Source organism: Physella acuta, unplaced genomic scaffold (assembly GCF_028476545.2).
Source record: "Physella acuta isolate Inbredline_101_S28 unplaced genomic scaffold, ASM2847654v3 ptg000609l, whole genome shotgun sequence".
In the NCBI taxonomy this organism is placed as follows: Eukaryota; Metazoa; Mollusca; class Gastropoda; family Physidae; genus Physella; species Physella acuta.
The window spans coordinates 90,623-110,965 of NW_026732128.1; the positions used below are offsets into that span (position 1 = coordinate 90,623).

General features: G+C 42.4%; 1 protein-coding gene across 3 annotated transcripts in view; it reads right to left on the reverse strand.

Moving 5' to 3' along the window:
- LOC131947855 (70 kDa neurofilament protein) overlaps positions 1-20,343 on the reverse strand; it is a 79,033-nt gene that overhangs the window by 26,568 nt on the left and 32,122 nt on the right. The window contains exons 1-2 of one of the 3 annotated variants that reach the window (XM_059309230.1): positions 19,607-19,701; positions 7,931-8,683 (exon numbers count right to left, since the gene is read on the reverse strand). The exons of 1 other annotated variant lie outside the window; for it this stretch is intronic. In XM_059309230.1, coding sequence (XP_059165213.1) covers positions 7,931-8,505 — 575 coding nt within the window. In that variant the 5' untranslated portion in view covers positions 8,506-8,683; positions 19,607-19,701. Of the gene's footprint in view, positions 1-7,930; positions 8,684-19,373; positions 19,390-19,606; positions 19,702-20,343 lie in introns of those variants that run through there. One more of the 3 variants, XM_059309231.1, reaches the window with a different exon arrangement.

Consider the following 20,343-nt stretch of genomic DNA (forward strand, 5'->3'; position numbering starts at 1 on the left):
ATGTTGAGCCCATACTAAAGCAGAGCATGCAAGCCGAGACAATGCTTGTCAGAAGCAATCGGTGGTACCTCATCGATTCCCATTACAGTAATATCGATCTACAATCAGCTACATGAATATTCGCCAAAAACTTTCATTCAGCTACAGTTAAAAAAATATTGTTTTCTAAAGCATAAAGAATTCAACAATACATCTTCAGCTTTAGAATCTTTTTTTTTTGAACTTGTATGTTTGTGGCGTTAGTATCAGCGTTTGGTGAAATGTAAGTTTGGTAGTGTAACTCAGTGTTAACAAACATACACAAACAAATCAAACAGCGTTTGGTGAAATGTAAGTTTGGTGGTGTATTTCAGTGTTAACACAAAAACAAATCAAACACCCCCCCTTTATATTTCACCGCTGTTTAGAAGCTGTAACAAACAAGCCATTAAACAGCTGTAAAGTTTTTTTGCCAAAACACCACTAGATGGCAGTTTATGGGATTCATATAACAACGTCAACACGACAATGAAGTATCATTACTTTGTTGTATTTCTGGTATGTACCGCGGAAGCTTTACAAATTACAAAGTTGTTAGAAAGACAATTAAAGGGCCAGATTTCAAAGTCTTGCAGCCACTCCATTACCCTGGTTGTTACTGTAAGGTTTAAAACACGATCAGGGTCATTGATATGATCAGGGTTAGGGTTATAGTATGGGTTATGTGAGGGTTATGTGAGGGTTATGTGAGGGTTATGTGAGGGTTATGTGAGGGTTAAGGTTAAAATATGGGTTATGTGAGGGTAAGGGTTGTAGTATGAATTATGTGAGGGGCAGGGTTATAGTATGGGTTATGGCGAGGGTTAAGGTTATAGTATGGGTTATGTGAGGGTTAGGGTTATAGTATGGGTTATGTGAGGGTTATAGTATGGGTTATGTGAGGGTTAGGGTTATAGTATGGGTTATGTGAGGGTTATAGTATGGGTTATGTGACGGTTAGGGTTATAGTATGGGTTATGTAAGGGGCAGGGTTATAGTATGGGTTATGGCGAGGGTTAGGGTTATAGTATGGGTTATGTGAGGGTTATAGTATGGGTTATGTGAGGGGTAGGGTTATAGTATGGGTTATGTGAGGGTTATAGTATGGGTTATGTGAGGGTTAGGGTTATAGTGTGGGTTATGTGAGGGGTAGGGTTATAGTGTGGGTTATGTGACGGTTATAGTATGGGTTATGTGAGGGTTATAGTATGGGTTATGTGGCGGTTATAGTATGGGTTATGGCGAGGGTTAGGGTTATAGTATGGGTTATGTGGCGGTTATAGTATGGGTTATGTGAGGGGTAGGGTTATAGTATGGGTTATGTGGCGGTTATAGTATGGGTTATGTGAGGGTTATAGTATGGGTTATGGCGAGGGTTAGGGTTATAGTATGGGTTGTGTGAGGGTTATAGTATGGGTTATGTGAGGGTTATAGTATGGGTTATGGCGAGGGTTAGGGTTATAGTATGGGTTGTGTGAGGGTTATAGTATGGGTTATGGCGAGGGTTAGGGTTATAGTATGGGTTATGTAAGGGTTAGGGTTATAGTATGAGTTATGGCGAGGGTTAGGGTGGCAAAACGAACACATTACAGTTTAAAGGCTTCAATACGACGGACTTGTGTTACAAATAATTGTATTAAATTATAATGGACGTGAAAGAGTAATTGGGTTATGTTCGGCTAGATGAGATGGTAAAGACGCCGACAGGGAAACGACCAGTGTTTCTTCCAGACTTTTTTCTCCGGGGGGGGGGGGGGGCACTTGTTAAAAGTATATATTTTCTATATAAATTATATAAATTTCATTTCGTTCGAGAGGGGGGGGGGCGGTATCATTTTTTCGGGGGGGGGGGCTTAGAAACTCTGGAAACGACCGTCCGTACACGCCCAAGTAAAAAATAAAATCCCACAATGTAACAGAGCAGGGATGTAATTACAGAAAATAAAGGGACCTAAAAAAACTACCCATCACGCATATCGGATTCAACGTGGTACGCGACACCCTGAAGACAATATGAAAACAACTGGCGGCTATAAATAGCACGCCAGCGGAGACAACTCTACAAGACGAGGATAGAATGACACTCAGTTATCCTGTTGAGCGTCACGTAGTGAAATTTGCCGCGCAGCTTTAGGTCAGCTCCGCCTAATGGTAGAGGCTGCTCGGAGTTTTTTTTTTCTCTCTAGATTCTACCCGAGTCATTACGTTTGACTTTTAGCTGACAGGATGAGAGTTTGGGCATGGTGAAAGGTCAAGGTTACCGGCGAACAGGAACAGGAAAAGGTCACCGCATAATGGTTGCGGTTTTTTAATATCCCGTTCAACCATCAATATAGATCAGCAGTACTAAACCTAACATTAACTATTATCATCTAAGTATATGCATGCGTATGTGTACGTGGATACATACACGCATTCACTCACACACCGCACAAACGCACGCACACACAGGCATACATGCACGCACACCGACATGTATACGGCTTTTTATATGTATTAAAACCTATATATGTATAGGCCAATTTTAAACTATGTGTATACATACGTATGTATATGTACACAGAAGGGCTGGAGTAGAGGACAAGAATGATCGCAGGCTAAATGCTGAGGCGCATGTTAGTAGTGGGTGGACAAATGTGTTGTTTCCTAGATCATGGTGGTGTGTGTTCAAATCAACGGCAAGCGGGAGGAGTATCCCTCTTCTAGCCCTGTTTTAGCAAAACCTCACTAAGTGCTACCACGTCAGCTCCGATACGTCATAACCCACTCAGTTCCCATACGTCATGACCCACTCAGTTCCGATCAACATGCCCTCTAAGGGGAAAAGGCTAGTGTGCAACTTGTATTTTGAATGCGCGGTGTTCTAAAAGTCTTATACAAGAATATACGTATTTTACAAAATGACTGCGCGGCAGGTTCAAAACTACTGCGACCCACAAGTCGTAACTCACACATTATGACCCACCACGTCATGAATCATACGCCATGACCCACACATTAGACCCACTATCTCATTACCCACAAGTGAGACCCCCCAAGTCATGTGCCACTATGTCATGACCCACACAATAAACCCACCATATCATGACCCACACTAGAGACCCTCACATCATGCCCCACACTAGAGACGCTCACGTCATTCCCCACACTGTATCAGCCATCACGTGACACCCGTCTTAACGCCAGTGTACCAAGAACCACACAGCGCCACCAATCCGACTGACAGCGACAACATCAGCCAGCTCAGGGGCTGTCGGGTAATAGCATTAGAGCTTTTAAGAGACAACTGAATGTTTTCCTAATGTCCAATCAGACGGGATCATCAGTACTTTCATCGATAGGGAAGTATGTGTGTGGGTTTGTGTGTGAGGGGTGGGGTGGGGGGGGGGAGGGAGGGAGATCGTTGGATGAGGGTTGGGATGTAGGGATGAGGGTTGGGGTGTAGGAGCGAGGGTTGGGGTGTAGTAGTGAGGGTTGGGGTGTAGGGATGAGGTTTGGGGTGTATGAATGAGGGTTGGGGTGTAGGAGCGAGGGTTGGGGCGTAGGGGTGAGGCTTGGGATGTAGGAGTGAGGGTTGGGGGTGTAGGGATGAGGGTTGGGGTGTAGGGATTGGAAGGGGCGGGGGGGGGGGGGGGGGTGTTAGGAGATATTGGAACCTATTCCTGTATCCCCCCACCCCCACCGAAAAAAAAAACTCCAGCTGTCTCAATACTACAATACAGCTGTGTGAAGTGTGCCAAATTTGATACTTACAATGTCAAAATTTGGGAGTCATAAAAGCAAGAGCTGATGTCGTTTTTGACACCCACCTCATGTCAAATATCTACGACAAGTAGGGGTGGATGCCCGGCTGGAGTGTGAAGGCGGAAACTGATGTCACATATTTGAACCAAATCTGCCCTAACCCCAAGCCGTTACTCAAACCTCGTCAACTTTCTCGACCAGCGAATTCTACTGTGGTCCATATATCTGCTCTGGTTCGCACCATCTTTCTTGACCCACACAATCTTCCACACACACAATTTCCTTACACACAGCCCCACACCACCTTCCTTAACCCACACTTTCTTCCCCACACATAATTTCCTTCCCCACACAGTCTCACACCATTTTCCTTAATCCACACTTTCTACCTCACACACCAACTTTATTAACCTACACAGTCCAACACAATGTTCTTTAGACCAAACACTTTTCCTCAAACACATCTAACTTAACCCACTACCCCCTCCCCAACATCTCCATTTACACACACAGTCGCACACCACCTCCCTTAACCCCCACTATTTTCTATGACACACACTTTCCCACGCCTTTAACCCACACAGTCTTACACCCACTCCCTTCACCCACACGACATTACTTGACCCACACTTCACGGCGACGGTCATGCTGTACCATGTAACCTGTTTCTACTTAAAACCACACAACACAAATGTACACTATCCATATTATAATCTATCATCGCTACTTAAAATAAAAAATAAACTCAATGACAAGACCCCCCCTCCCAACTCTTCCGCTTATTTCGATCACTCCTGACACACAGCACGCATGCGCAACGTCACACCACATTTTAGCTACGCCCCTGCAAATAACCCCCACTTATAATTCATAACGATACTTTGGCACATAGACTATAGAATGATCTAGAACTATATGAATTCTGTAGACGATACATGCCACTATTTTACTTGTATAATGAATTCTCTTGACTATGCAAGCCACTATTTTACTTGTACAATGAATTCTCTTGACTATACATGCCACTATTTTACTTGTACTTGGTGTACGTGTGGTACAGTTGTGTAGAAACTGATGCAACACAACACGAACCATTGTGACGGACACAAGGGACATCACCGTGTCTGGTTTGTATAATCTATGATTACGGCACAAGGAATTCCGAGTTCTCTCGCCTACTTGGAAACGTAAGCGCCCATAATAGCTCGGAGAAATTGTCGGGGTCAAAGTTCAGGCAAATAGAATTATGACCGCGGAAATCAATGCAGTCCGCGCAAAAAGCCGAGAGCGCTAATTGCGTTCAGAGGTTTTTTGTTGTTACTTATTGCCCCCGTTAATCAGGTTATGTGCTGCAATGTTTAAATAAATAAATAAAGTTTCTAGTTAATATTGTCAAACGTGTTTCCTTTTTCCCCCCGCGCTGCGAGCGCTTCACGCTGCTAATGTTGGTGGTAGGTGTGGGCCTGTATTGGGACGACACGACCCATGCTAGTGACACTTCAAAAAGGACATTATTCTTTTATTGTAATGGATGTATATATATATATATATATATATATATATATATATATATATATATATATATATATATATATAAATAATAAAAGCTATGTTTCATTGGAAAGAAATGCGTTAAAGTAGTTAAACATTTAGCAAATGCGATTTAAAAAAAAATATTTAGAGGAAATAAAAAGAAAACAACAGCCCACAATATGTTGATCATGATTCATAAGGCAAGTAATTCCAGCCTAAAGTCGATGAATTGTTTCAAGATTATAAAATGTGTTATGAGGGTGCCTTCATCAGCCCGTAGATCCAATCAAGTTATTTTACACACACACCGCCCACAATATGACAGACACCATCCACACACACACACTTAGACACTCACAATGTAACCCACCTTCTCATATTACTAGCCCCACACAAAAATTGCAATAAGATATCACCCCCCCCACCCTAAGTTATTACCCCACACCTAAAACATCTTTACTTAATCCATTTCCACCAACTATGAACACTTCCCCCCACACAACACGCTACTCCCCACAATAAACCCCTCCCCCACACACAATACAACCCTCCCCACAATAAACTCCTCTCCCACACAATACGACCCTCCCCCACACACAATCCACCCCTCTCCCACACAATACGACCCTCCCCCACACACAATCCACCCCTCTCCCACACACAATCCACCCCTCTCCCACACAATACGACCCTCCCCCACACACAATCTACCCCTCCCCACACAATACGACCTCCCCCTCCACACACAATAAACCCCTTCCCCCACACAATCCACCCCTCCCATCACACAATCCACCCTCCCACACACACAATCCACCCCTCTCCCACACAATACGACCCTCCCCCACACACAATCCACCTCTCCCCACACAATCCTCCCCTCCCCACACAATCATCCTGTCACATTAAAAGCCGGTACATACATCTCCTGGCTAACAACCCAGGTTTCTGGCTCCGTGACCTTCATGACCTTGCTCACCAGACTCTATCGATCGGCGAATTCTCAGACGCGCCCCCCTCCCCCTCCCCACCTCCCAGCCAGCCTCACTGCTATCGCTGTATCGGAATTTTCTTAGGCCGCCATCTTGTTTGTAAGCGGATATGGAGAGGAAGTTTGGACATGCGCACTTTGACGTGTTACGACAAGCTGACAAGAAAGAGACAGTAAAACAATTTTTAGGGGAGCGAAAAGGAAATGACCAAGACGGCGATCTGGCCAGTGTGTTGGTGGAAATAGTTGGTGACCTGTTCAGTGTAGTGGTAGATGACCTACTGATGGGTGACCAATTGATGGGTAACCTACTCAGTGTAGGGTTGGGAACTTGATGGGTGACCTACTGATGGGTGACCTACTGATGGGTGACCTACTGATGGGTGACCTACTGATGGGTGACCTATTGGGTATAGTGTTTGGTGACCTACTGATGGGTGACTTACTAGGTGTAGTGATGGGTGACCTACTAGAATGGTTGAAGACCTACTAAGTAGTGTGGTTAGTGACAGGTTGAATGGTAACCTACTCAGTGTACTAGTCAATTACCTGCTTAATGACAAGGATCTCATGTATATGGTTTGGTGAGTTATCCAGTGGTTCGAAAAAGATACGAAGGGGGGGGGGGGGGGCAACCCCATGACTCAGACGACCCCATGAGAGTTGACCAGCACACTTGGACCTCAATCTAAGTGGGTGGTCAACTGTTGAGTAGCTGGACAACTGGGCCGAGTGGGTGGTCAACTGGACCGAGTGGGTGGTCAACTGGGTCGAGTGGGTGGTCAACTGGGACGATTAGGACACTCTAAGATCTCTAGGGGCATGAGCTGGCGGCCAACCACTGCGAGCAGTATTAGAGGGTTGGTTGACGGAAGGGGGGTGGTTGACTGATATATTGGAGGGTTGGTTGACGGAAGGGGGGTGGTTGACTGATATATTGGAGGGTTGGTTGAAGGAAGGGGGGGGGTGGTTGACTGATATATTGGAGGGTTGGTTGAAGGAAGGGGGGGGGGGTGGTTGACTAATATATAGGAGGGTTGGTTGAAGGAAAGGGGGGGGGTGGTTGACTGATATATTGGAGGGTTGGTTGATATGTTGGAGGTTTATATGTTTGATGGTTGGTTAAGCAACCAAAGAACAAAGAAGACACTCCAGTGAGGTCTGAGAGAGAGGTATGAACATGCAGGTGGTTGAAGTCGGTTGAGTGAGTGGTTGAACGAAGCACATATGTGTGTGGTGTGTGATTGTGTGAGATGAAGGGTAGGTTGAGTGAATAGTGTCACCACCAGCTGCAGTAAAGCTAGGTCATTGACACCCAGTTAGCCATGGATTGCTTGACACTAAAATATAACTTGGGCTTTTTTTTACTTTAATACTGGAGTTTTTCTGTGACAGGTGGTGTCAAGACATTGATGAAGCGACACTTCACTACACAGCACACTAATTATACAACAATAGAACAAAAAAAGGTAGGGGAATGGTATTTGGAGAACCAAAAAAAGAGGGGGGGGGGTTATTTAGACAATAGGTTCATCAATTTAAACACTTATGGAGTTTTATTTAAATGGTATAACCATATTGTGAAGGAAAAAAAAACATGAGGTTGTCATTTGGAAAAGAGAAATGTTTCTCGGCCAGACTTACTGTCTCATGTTGTCATCTAACTGCTCCTCCAGCTGCCCCACCCGGAGCTGGAGCCGCGCCTTCTCCTTGTTCGTCTCGTCAATCAGCTTCCTCGCCTCGTCCAGCTCCGTGTTGTACATCTGCTTGACCACGTTCGTCTCCTTGCCCCAGTGGGAGCGCAGCTGCTCCAGCTCCGAGGCCAGCTTCTTGTTCTGGGCCTCGAGGAAGCGAACCTTCTCGATGTAGTTGGCGAACCTCTCGTTCAGGTCCTGCATGTCCTTCTTCTCGCGCTCCCGGCTGCTCTTGAAGTTGTTGACGCCCGTCACGGCCACGGTGGCGGTGCCGATGGGGTGGTACCCGGAGCTGTATTCCACCGTGCGGGTGGAGGTGCGGATGGGGGAGGTGGGCATGGAGGTGCGGGTGATGGAGGTGTGTCGGGGGGTGATGCTGGACTTGTAGTACACGCTGTCGTCGTCGAATCCACCGCCGTTTAATCCACCGGCCAGTCCACTGGAGGTGGTGATGACGGTGCGCTTTTCCGTGACGGAGGTGTTCCCCGGGAGGGTGGCGCTCGAGCGGATGAACGACTGAGACATCTTGGCTTTGGGTTGACCAGACGGTTTGATCTCCTTGGGTGTTTAGTGACTTTTTAAAAGGTATAGGTCAGGATGACACAGTGTCAAGGTCACAATGTTATTAATAGACACCAATGACAGTTTGGTTTTAGAGCCAGAGGCTAGTTTTTTGTTAGAGTCACAGTTAAAATCTTTAGCACTTTACATGTAAACAAATCAATTGCACATTATAGAAACGATAGACTTATAGCATAGTACACTTATTTTAACAGATTTAGGTAACAATATAAAAAGCGAATTTTCCAAAACGGTATCTTTATATGACACAATATATTGAAGCGATTAGCAATTCCATGAGACGATATATTTCCAGATTGCGACAGTATTCAACAACAATGGTAAACTAAACCTGGCCACTTACACTAACACTATCCCTAGCCACATACACAAATCTTAGCTAACTTTACATACACAAAACATAGCTAACTTTACATACACAAATCTTAGCTAACTTTAGTCTTGCGTATATAACACGTCTTCGCTAACGAAATCTTAGATTTCAAACTAATTCGGACATCACCGACCCCTCCCCCCTCCTTACACCCTTCCCCCCGCACCCCACCCTACTAAGATTCAAGGTCTCCCTGGATGTTACGTCACGTGTGTGTCACTCAATTATTCCGGTCACTTCCTTAACGCTCAATTATCTGTGTGACGTCATAGTCGGTGAGATATCAACTATTTAATCATTTTTCTGTGAGGTATCAATTATCCTTGTGACGTCACAGACGGTGAGATATTTTGATCACATCCCGTGTGCCTAATTATTGTTGATTTCGCCAGTCCGGCGTTTGTCAACACTGAGTTATTTATAGATGTATGACGATACGGTGCGTGAAGGCTAGAGTAACGATGATTGATGGGCCTCAAGTTCAAGGCTGTTTGTCACATTAGCCTACACTGTTTACACTGACAAAACATTTCTCAGGCTACATGCTAGTATTTTTTTCCCTCTGTCTTTTGAAGTGATCAATTCACCGATTTAATACCGTGAACACCTACACAGATGACAGTAAATGTTGCTGTAAAAAAACAGCAAACAAATGAAGTATATAAGTATGTCCGTAACTGTCAAAGCGCACCTAACAAACATTCCTTCCCCACCTACGCGTGATATGAATTATGCAGGTCATTTTTACACCACATACTTTAGCAGAATTTGTTTTACAAGGGCAGGGTAGTATTACTGAGGTAACTAAGGTCATATTACATGAGTAACGACAAGCTAATAGTGCTGAAATAACCACGGTAATATTGAAGTAACTACGGTAATATTGATGTGACTACGATAATATTAAAGTAACCACAGTAATATTGAAGTAACCACTGTACTATTATTGAAGTTGGAGTAACGACACACGAATAGAACATAGACCGTGTTTGCTGCATGTATCAGCTTTTGTTACCTATCAGATACAATATCACAACATAGCTTTAGGATGGGCCGCAGGAAAAACAACAACCAACAATACATTCAAATCCCTCTGAGCAATCATATAACACAATGTTCCAGAACTTTAGAATAGTCAAATACCAAAATAATTAAATCAATATCATTAACAAACTTATAATAAAATACTTAAAAAAAACTTTTTAAAAAACCACGTTTTTCTTGTGGACTAAAAAGTAGAAAATAAATTTTTCTTTTGTGCTTCCTCGAGCTGTGCAGGTTCTTGTGATGACTGACAAAAAACGTGGGTACGTTCACCATCAAATTTCCCGACCCATCTGCCCGACCCACGTTTTTTGTCAGTCATCACAAGAACCTGCACAGCTCGAGGAAGCACAAAAGAAAAATTTATTTTCTACTTTTTAGTCCACAAGAAAAACGTGTTTTTTTAAAAAGTTTTTTTTAAGTATTTTATTTTCTCCTTTTTAGTCCGTTGCTACACATGAAAAACGTGGTTTTTAAAAAAGTTGTTTATATAGTTTATTTTCTACTTTATCTAATGACTTGATTAAGTATGACTTGACTAAGTGTTTATAAATACACGGACTAAAAAAATCTTGAGCGACCAGGATTCGAACCTGGGTTGTCGCGGCCACAACGCGAAGTACTAACCACTATACGATCACGGCCAGCGCTCTCACATCGATTGGGGCCGAAGTAACTGTGTCTATAAGCCTCCAGTCTTGTCGGTATCTTTAGAAATCATGTCCTCAATTTTATGGTCCTTGGGGCGTAATTAAATTAAGCTAATTACGGTCTCTAATTGCTAGTTTTTATGATTGCATCTGAAATTGTTAGGCGAAAGTAGCCTGTATGCCAAATTTCAGATCTGTAGAGCAATCAGAAGTGGGCTAATTTTCGATGTCAATTTTAACAACAAACAAACAAATCCACAAACGCGAAGCTGAGTTAAGAAAAACGTGTTAAAATACCGAAATAATTTGATCAACATCACCAACAATCTTATAAAATACCGAAATAATTGGATCAACATCATTAACAATCACAAAGTAAAGGATAAAAGAAAGATAAAACTCAAAACACGATTCTATGTGTCAACACCATTTTAGCTAATGACACTGTAACAGCTGAACACCTTTGATAAGTGTTACATAAGTCTTTATAATGTCTAAAACAGCAGAACAGCCCCAGTAAACGTTAAACGTGGCTTCAGCAAGTCTAAAATTAAGTGATTAATTCATTACAATAACCACGCTAAAAAAAGCAAGTTGCTTTAGTCAGTGCTGGTATCCTGCTTTTACCTAGTTCTAAAACGAAAACGGCAACAGCTAGCTCTACAGATTTAGATAATCTGTCTCTAACACGACAAAAACGATATCGGAACGGCTTTGGTGAATGCTAAATGTAACTTAAACCACAGAAATATCAGTCCAATAGCTTTAGATAATCTTTCGTAAACCACAGCAATATCAGGCCTACAGTTTTAGATAACCTTCCGTAAACCACAACAATATCAGGCCTACAGCTTTAGATAATCTTTCACCGACGAAAACTATTCCCAAATGGCTTTAGTGAATGTTATACAAACTTAACCAACCATGCTAAAAATTACTTAAACCACGAAGATAAGATGCCGATATCCTTAGCTAACCACGACAAAAAGAATATCCGAACAGCTTTTGATAAACCTAACTTAAACCAGTTGGCTAACTGTCCTACAGCTTAAGATAATCCGTGTCCAGCAAGGAGGGACCAGCTCTAGTGAGGGTCTAGACTAGTCCATGCTAGCAACACGCGAGGTGGTGGGCCCTCCACAAACTGATGACCCAACTTGTCAAATATTACACGCTATTTTTGTCATGCCAAGTTTGTCTACTACACATTTTGTTTTAACTGTTTTGGCTGGATGGAGAAATCTGTATCAACGTGTGAATGTGTTTTATTCAACGTGTGAATGTGATTTAATGAAAATATGTATCACCTTGTGAATGTGATTTAATCAGAATCTGCATCAACGTGTGAATGTGATTTATTCAACGTGTGAATGTGATTTAATGAAAATATGTATCACCTTGTGAATGTGATTTAATCAAAATCTGCATCAACGTGTGAATGTGATTTAATGAAAATCTGTATCAACGTGTGAATGTGATTTAATGAAAATCTGTATCAACATGTGAATGTGATTTAACGTAAGCAAAAAATAGGCCTATCAATCTAGTTTAGAGATGATGTAGAAAACAGAAGTAACTTTAATAATGTCTCACTTAAAAACATTATTTTTTGGTCTAAAACTTAAAAAACGCATATTTTGGGTCCAAATTTACCCTAAATAATGTTTGTACTTAAAAAGCCAGAGGAGGTGAGAGTTGCCTGTATTAAAAATATCTTCATTCAAATAGTGTTTTGGTAAGTCTTAAAACAGATGTCTTCATTCAAATAGTGTTTGATAAGTCTTAAAACAGATGTCTTCAACGAATGCCCAGCACGTCTAAACATAGCACGAGACACATCCTAAAATAAGACCTCTCGTGGCGCACACTGTCATGTCATGTCAACAGGCCTGACGTGTCAGTGACGTTCCTCGGCCCAGTTCGGGTTTTCACTTAGACGGGCGTGCCATATCAATAGAAGAGGCTCTACGCTGGAATGTATGAGTGGGTATCACTGCACATTTGAGAGTGCTTTCTATGCCTGGGGATGTGTTGTCGTAAAGTCACACCTGTTCTGTGTAGGTGATCGGTGTAGGGGCTAGGTAAAGGTGGGTGTATAGGCTCAGTCGTTTACTTATCAACAACTCGGTAATGAAGGTATCAACACTAGGTAATGGAGTTATCAACACTAGGTAATGGAGTTAACACTAGGTATTGAAGTTATCAACACTAGGTAATAAAGTTATCAACAATAATGATTGTGTCAACAGCAATTGAATGATTGCCTGATGGTAGAATTATCAACAACTTAATAACAAGTTCAATGATGAAGTTATCAACAGCTCAATAACCAGTCAAAGCTATCAACTTCTAAATAGTAAGTTATCAACAGCACAAAACTTAACAGCTCAAACTTAAAATTTACCAAAAGATCAAAGACTGACTTATCAATAGCTCAAGAGTTAAGCTCTTGATACCTCAGTGGTTAACCTGTCAAAAGCTAAATAACAACGCAATGAACTAAACGATAAATAGGCGTTTATCAACTGTTAACTAATAAATGTATCAACCAGATATCAGCTACACACTAAACCCCATCAATAAATAACCACAGGCCTGATATAAATGTATTGATTATACAGCCAGCCCAGCCCAGCATAGCACAAACAAACAAACACAAGCAACACCCAGATGTAGCACATTGTTTCACGATAGCAAACACATTTTATGTTTCAATATATAAAGTGATCAACCTAAATTAATCCAAGTTTCAACACATGAAGATATCAACTAAACTAACCTAACGTTTCAACACATCAAGATATCAACCAAATTAACCCAACATTTCAACACATCAGGATATAAAGACACAAACAGTCCACTTCATACATATGAAAAAAAAAACCAACTAAATAAAAGTTGATTTCGTGTTTATAGGGGAGATAACTTCCATTCTATTTAACTTACAAAAGTAGAAATTGTATGCAACACCACTTTACCCCCTCTGGCATGAAGCGCATTATCACAAGTCTGAGTCCCTAACTTAAGCGTGTGACGTCACGTATGGGAGATTCCCTCCCTCCCTCCCCCCCCCCCCCCCCCGCCACCCTACAACCTATCAGTAAACTCTCATCTGTAAACTTGCCATTAAAAAACTAGCCGTCGTGGGAACCCCCCTCTTGTGTTGTTCTATTATCCCTATGAAAATATATTGCACTCAAACCTCGTGTAGGATGTCTTCGGGGTTATTTTTGTCTGCTGGAAACACTATCCTACCCCTGGACCTACCCTCAATCCTACCCTAGCCTTGAACTTTGACCTTTCGTCTATCCATAGCTCCTAATCCTAACGCTGATCCTATCGAAGAAACCGGAAGAAAAATTCGATAGGATTCTGTATGGCCTTTGGTACTGCCTACGTGAGCCTATGGTACTGCCTACGTGAGCCTATGGTACTGCCTACGTGAGCCTACGGTACTGCCTACGTGAGCCTATGGTACTGCCTACGTTAACCTACGGTACTGCCTACGTGAGCCTACGGTACTGCCTACGTGAGCCTATGGTACTGCCTACGTGAGCCTATGGTACTGCCTACGTGAGCCTATGGTACTGCCTACGTGAGCCTATGGTACTGCCTACGTTAACCTACGGTACTGCCTACGTGAGCCTATGGTACTGCCTACGTGAGTCTACGGTACTGCCTACGTGAGCCTACGGTACTGCCTACGTGAGCCTATGGTACTGCCTACGTGAGCCTATGGTACTACCTACGTGAGCCTATGGTACTGCCTACGTGAGCCTATGGTACTGCCTACGTGAGCCTATGGTACTGCCTACGTGAGCTTATGGTACTGCCTACGTGAGCCTATGGTACTGCCTACGTTAACCTACGGTACTGCCTACGTGAGCCTATGGTACTGCCTACGTGAGTCTACGGTACTGCCTACGTGAGCCTACGGTACTGCCTACGTGAGCCTATGGTACTGCCTACGTGAGCCTATGGTACTACCTACGTGAGCCTATGGTACTGCCTACGTGAGCCTATGGTACTGCCTACGTGAGCTTATGGTACTGCCTACGTGAGCCTATGGTACTGCCTACGTGAGCCTATGGGCCTACGTGAGCCTATGGGCCTACGTGAGCCTATGTGCCTACGTGGTTATCTGAACCAAATAAACTTATCTAGATAAAAAATCGAAGTCAATACAGCAGAGGCGTAGCTAGGGGGGGGCGGGGGGGGGGGGGGCGGCCGCCCCGGGCGCCGACCCTATGGGGGCGCCAAAAGGGGTGGGAAAAATTTTTTAAAGCTGATTTTATGCTGCAGTTTTGAATTATAAACTGTCTAAGTTAAGAAATATAATGGCTACACGCATTTACATACTGATTTAACTGTTTTCTATCTTGATTTCTTAATGTAAAACATATACTCTTAAGAAACAGTGACCGGCAAAACCGCTTTGAAGCTTTTCCTAGATGGGGGGGGGGGGGGGGGGCGCTTTTTCGAGACTTAAAACGGAAGAATTTACACTAGATTGTTGAGTCGATAAACGTTACCACTATTAAAAGAAACCAATTGTATTAAAACGTATTGTACGATTGTTGAACTGTAAAATACGTTAGTGACTTTTATCAAGATGGTGCAGGGGGGCGCTTTTAGGCTATATAAAATAGCAAAATTACACAGGATTCTGAGTAAACAACCTTTAGCTCTCAGAAAGAAACGAATTGTACTGTGCATTGTATAATTGTGTAACATTTTTTAAAAAAAAGTTAGTTACGTTAAAAACCGCTCTACAAACTTTGTCCAAGATGGTTGTGATGAGTGTGTGTGGGGGTGGGGGGGGGGGCGCTTTTTTCGCTAACAAAAATCGCAAGTATTTGTACTGGATTGGTGAGTAGATAACTCTCTTAACACTTAGTAAAGAAACCAAGTGTATTAACGCGTAATGTACAATTTCAATAGCCAGTTTTGTTAAAAAAAAAGACGCGACTAGTTCTTTGTAAGATTCCTACGATTCTCTCAACTTCAACGTGAGAGATCAGATACTTTTGATCAGTGTTTCTTCCAGACTTTTTTCTCCGGGGGGGGGCACTTGAAATCTTCGGGGGGAGGGGGGAGGCGGTAAACTTTCTTCGGGGGGGGGGGCGGACACTGTTAAAAGTATATATTTTCTATATATAAATTATATAAATTTCATTTCGTTCGGGGGGGCGTAAAAATTTTTCCGGGGGGCTTCGCCCCCCCCGAAAAGATGCCTGGAAGAAACTGTGTGCGAGAAGGCAGGGCAAATCTGCGAAATCCAAGACTACGAGCTGTTAACATCCGTTGGATTCCAGTTTGTTTTCTCTAGCTTGTTTTGTCATACCATCAACCAATCAACGAAATACCCATGTCGTATTCCAATGTGAACAATAAATATTTCTGATAACTTCTTCTTGTATGTCACTTGTGTGTCCTTACTCTAACAAACTTCGAATCCAATATGTACCATATCACAACAGAGATCGTTCAAAACTAGAACATAAAAGGCTGGTCTAAACATATTAGCGTTAGCTACAAACTACCCTCTAACACAGATCAGGCTTATTTTTTTTTACTGACATTACTAATCTTTCGCAAAAAAAGTTAAACGCATCTTAATGGGAATTAAATTGTCGTAAAGTTTTAAGGAATGAAAATCATACAATGTAATTATTAAACCTTGTCCGGACTGTAGCATACACGCTTACACACACAAATACACTCTTACCCACACACAAGCTTATATATAAACACACTATCACACACACATAATTATACACACACACACACACACACATATATATATATATATATATATATATATATATATATATATATATATATATATATATATATATATATATATATATAAGCGGGGGGGGGGCGCCAAATTGAAAGTTCGCCCCGGGCGCCGGGAAGGGTCGCTACGCCTCTGCAATACAGTAATCATGTCGTATTGATTTTAAAGGGAACACGATTTACAGTCAATGTGTACACGAAATGGTATATTAGACTTTGATAAAACTGTTTTACAAAACATCGCTGATTGTTTTATGGTTCAGATTTTATTGGAACTAGGGGCATGCGTTATTTTATAAACCCACACTCGGCTCTTTAGTTTGATAATACATTACTGCCTACCATTCCATTAGGGCAGGGGTCGGTAACACGAGACCCACTGAAGGGAAGAATTATTGCCCTTGTGCATTTGATAACAAAATTTGGTATAAAAAAAGTTGGAAAGTGTATTAGAAATAGAGACATTTGTTGTAGTGTAGTTTCTATAATGAAAGTTGTACACGTTTGTTAAGGAACTATACTACTTTAAGGGGGGGGGGGGAGGGGGTAGGCCAACAATTCTCAGGGAACTGTAAAATCTATGGAGAACCGACTTTTATACGTAGAGAGATATAATCTTTAAGGTGAAGTGACTAATGCATAGAACTGACTTATAAATGGAACTTTAAAAAACTTTAGGAGAACTGGCTGTAGCAATACACTGGCTGTAGCAATACACTAGCTGTAGCAATACAAAATACACCTTGGTGTTTTTTGACCAACTTTAAAAGCTGAACGTCATTGAACTTGAGACCACGAGTCAGGCCATTGAATGAAGTTTAACACGAGACCATGGCCAATGAATGAAGTTTAACACGAGACCATGGCCAATGAATGAAATTTAACATAACCATTGACAAAAGCACAGCCCCTCGCTACAACACACAATCCACCAACAGATACAACATCGGCGGGTTATCATAAATTTAGGGCTGGTTGTCACACGGAAACTCGCTGACTTGACTGGTTGTAAAAAAAAAAAAAATGACAAATTCTTGTAGATGACACACTACACCGACTCGTTCGGTTGGTTTATACCAGGTAGACCCCAGGTGTGGAGCGGCTTGGGGCAACGTTTGAACTAGACACAAGTTCTTAGACAAAAGCTATGGTAGAAAAAAAGTCCTTGACTGTATCTAGGCGTTATATTTATGTTGCAACACAAGGAAATATGACACCGTTTATGTTTTAATTGGGATTGGTTGGCTTTAGGTGTATAGCATTTAGTAGTTAAGGTTGTTTAAAGCAGATTCAGGAGCTGTCTTTGCTATTTTTTTTGGACGAATTAAAGTTCGTTCAGCATGAGTGCAGCTATTTAATGAATGTGCTTTTTGGTGCTGGGTATCATCCTTAAACTACTTTGTTGGGGGATTGAAACGCGCAATTTTTTTTTGCGGTTGTTGTATTGGAGATTGGAGATACTAAACACACTTTAAATCTAGACTAGGTTTGAAGAATACGATAAAGATTTGACTAGAATCTAAATTCTGCATGCTCCGTCATTCAGCTTCTGGTAGAAGTGGCGGAGTGAGAAGGTGGGGTTGGGGCAGGGTATACTTAGGTATAGGTCTGAAAACACTAACACTTAAATTTGAGAACGGTGGGGTTGGGGCAGGGTATGCTCAGGTATAGGTCTGAAAACACTAGAACTTAAATTTCCTTTTAAGATCTGGTAGCTGTTATGGTAGAAGAAGTAAAGTTCATCTGATAAAAATTAAAACGTTTTTTTTATGATTTTTTTTTAAGGAAATACTAAACCAGAAGTGGGGGTGGGCAGGACACACAAGTAGGTCAACACTACCTGGCACCCAGCTGGAACACTACACTACAATACACAAGACCGAGGGGCTAACGGCTACAAATTGGTACGAAAAAATATTAGGAAACAATTATGACGGTCCGACATAAGAGGGTATTAGAATGTCAAATTAGCTCAACAAAATGTAGACTTAAGCTTTAACGGAACAAAAAATGACGTGTTAGATGGCAATATCATACGTGGAGGTATGAATACATGTGGGAGTTGGGACGCTTCAAGTTATCAACAGCTCCAACAACCAACCATAAACAACGTGGGGGTTGTCAACTCCGTACTAGAATCTAGTATAGTACGAGCCTTTGTTTCAGCCAGCACATGCATATTGCCACATTTAAATGTAGTTGTTTGGGGCAATCCTTACTTGCTACACTGTTAGAAGCGGAATATCTCTTTCTCTACAACACGTCAGATAAATGCTAGGGAGATGTCAAATCAAAAGTGTAGAAAACTGTATGTAATAACATTTGCACATGAACTTATTAAACACGCAGTACTTATTTAGTTCCCCACTAGCAGGCATAACGCATACGATTATATTATTATAGAATACAGGCCCATAATCGATTATGGGGTGCAGGTTAAAGTACAAATGTCAGTTTGCACAAGTTAAAAAATGTCATCGGTAAATCCCCAATTAACAGCTAATTAGCTAATCTAGATTATATACTGCTCAAGTAATAAAAAAAAAATAGTCCATACCGAAAAACAATGTGGAATCAATTAAAATAAGAAAATAACCCGACACATTAGATACAAATAAAGTAGGTTAAAGTCACTGTTACTAAAATTGGCTTAACGGCCGGGCCCTAAAAAATTCTGCATGTAATATTGATCTAAGTTGTTGTGGAAAAGTAATAACAGCTAGATCTCTAGATATACATCTAAATAGCTCTGTATATCTATAAAACACGCACTCACATTCTAGTATTTTGAATTATAGGTGCAACACTACACTTAATTTTAATAAATAGCGAACCAGGTAAAGGCTAGAACAAATCGGCACATTGAAGCACATACATTATAGTTAGAGGACCAAACTGCAATATCCAACCAGAAAAATTAATGTAATTATAGATCTAGCACGAACCAGATAAGTAACAAGCAGGTAACGAAAGTGTGACTAATTTAAGGCCCATACACTACGGGTCAAATCAAACCAATAACGGCCGGGTAGAGACTTGGACCAAACCGGAAAGTCAAGATTTTCACAAGCTGTGACTAAACCAGCTACACACTGCCTGAATGATGGAAATTAAGCTAGAACTGCAGCTCCACGGTATGGCTGCAGTCATAACACACACGTTAGAAGCGAAAACACACCTAAATATCCCGTGTAGACGTTTGGTTGACTGTGCAGAAGGGAACACACGCAGCTGTCAACACGGCCAGACAACACAACACCTACGTGTTGGCGACAGTACCTGTAGCGTGACGTCGTCCTGACCTAGCACACTCACCGCCGCCTCGATCGATGGGGCCGATGCTGACTCGTGCACAACAGTGGGGGGACGTCTGGGGTGTGGGGAGACGTCTGGGGTGTGGGGGAGTGTGTGGGGAATGGGGGAGAGGATGGGAGAGACGTCAAGGGAATGGGGGAGAGGATGGGAGAGACGTCTATGATATTGGGGAGAGGATGGGAGAGACGTCTAGGGAATGGGGGAGAGGATGGGAGAGACGTCTATGATATTGGGGAGAGGATGGGAGAGACGTCTATGATATTGGGGAGAGGATGGGAGAGACGTCTAGGGAATGGGGGAGAGGATGGGAGAGACGTCTAGGGAATGGGGGAGAGGATGGGAGAGACGTCAAGGGAATGGGGGAGAGGATGGGAGAGACGTCTATGATATTGGGGAGAGGATGGGAGAGACGTCTATGATATTGGGGAGAGGATGGGAGAGACGTCTAGGGAATGGGGGAGAGGATGGGAGAGACGTCTAGGGAATGGGGGAGAGGATGGGAGAGACGTCTAGGGAATGGGAGAGAGGATTGGGGGAGACGTCTAGGGAATGGGGGAGGATGGGAGAGACGTCTAGGGAATGGGGGAGGATGGGAGAGAC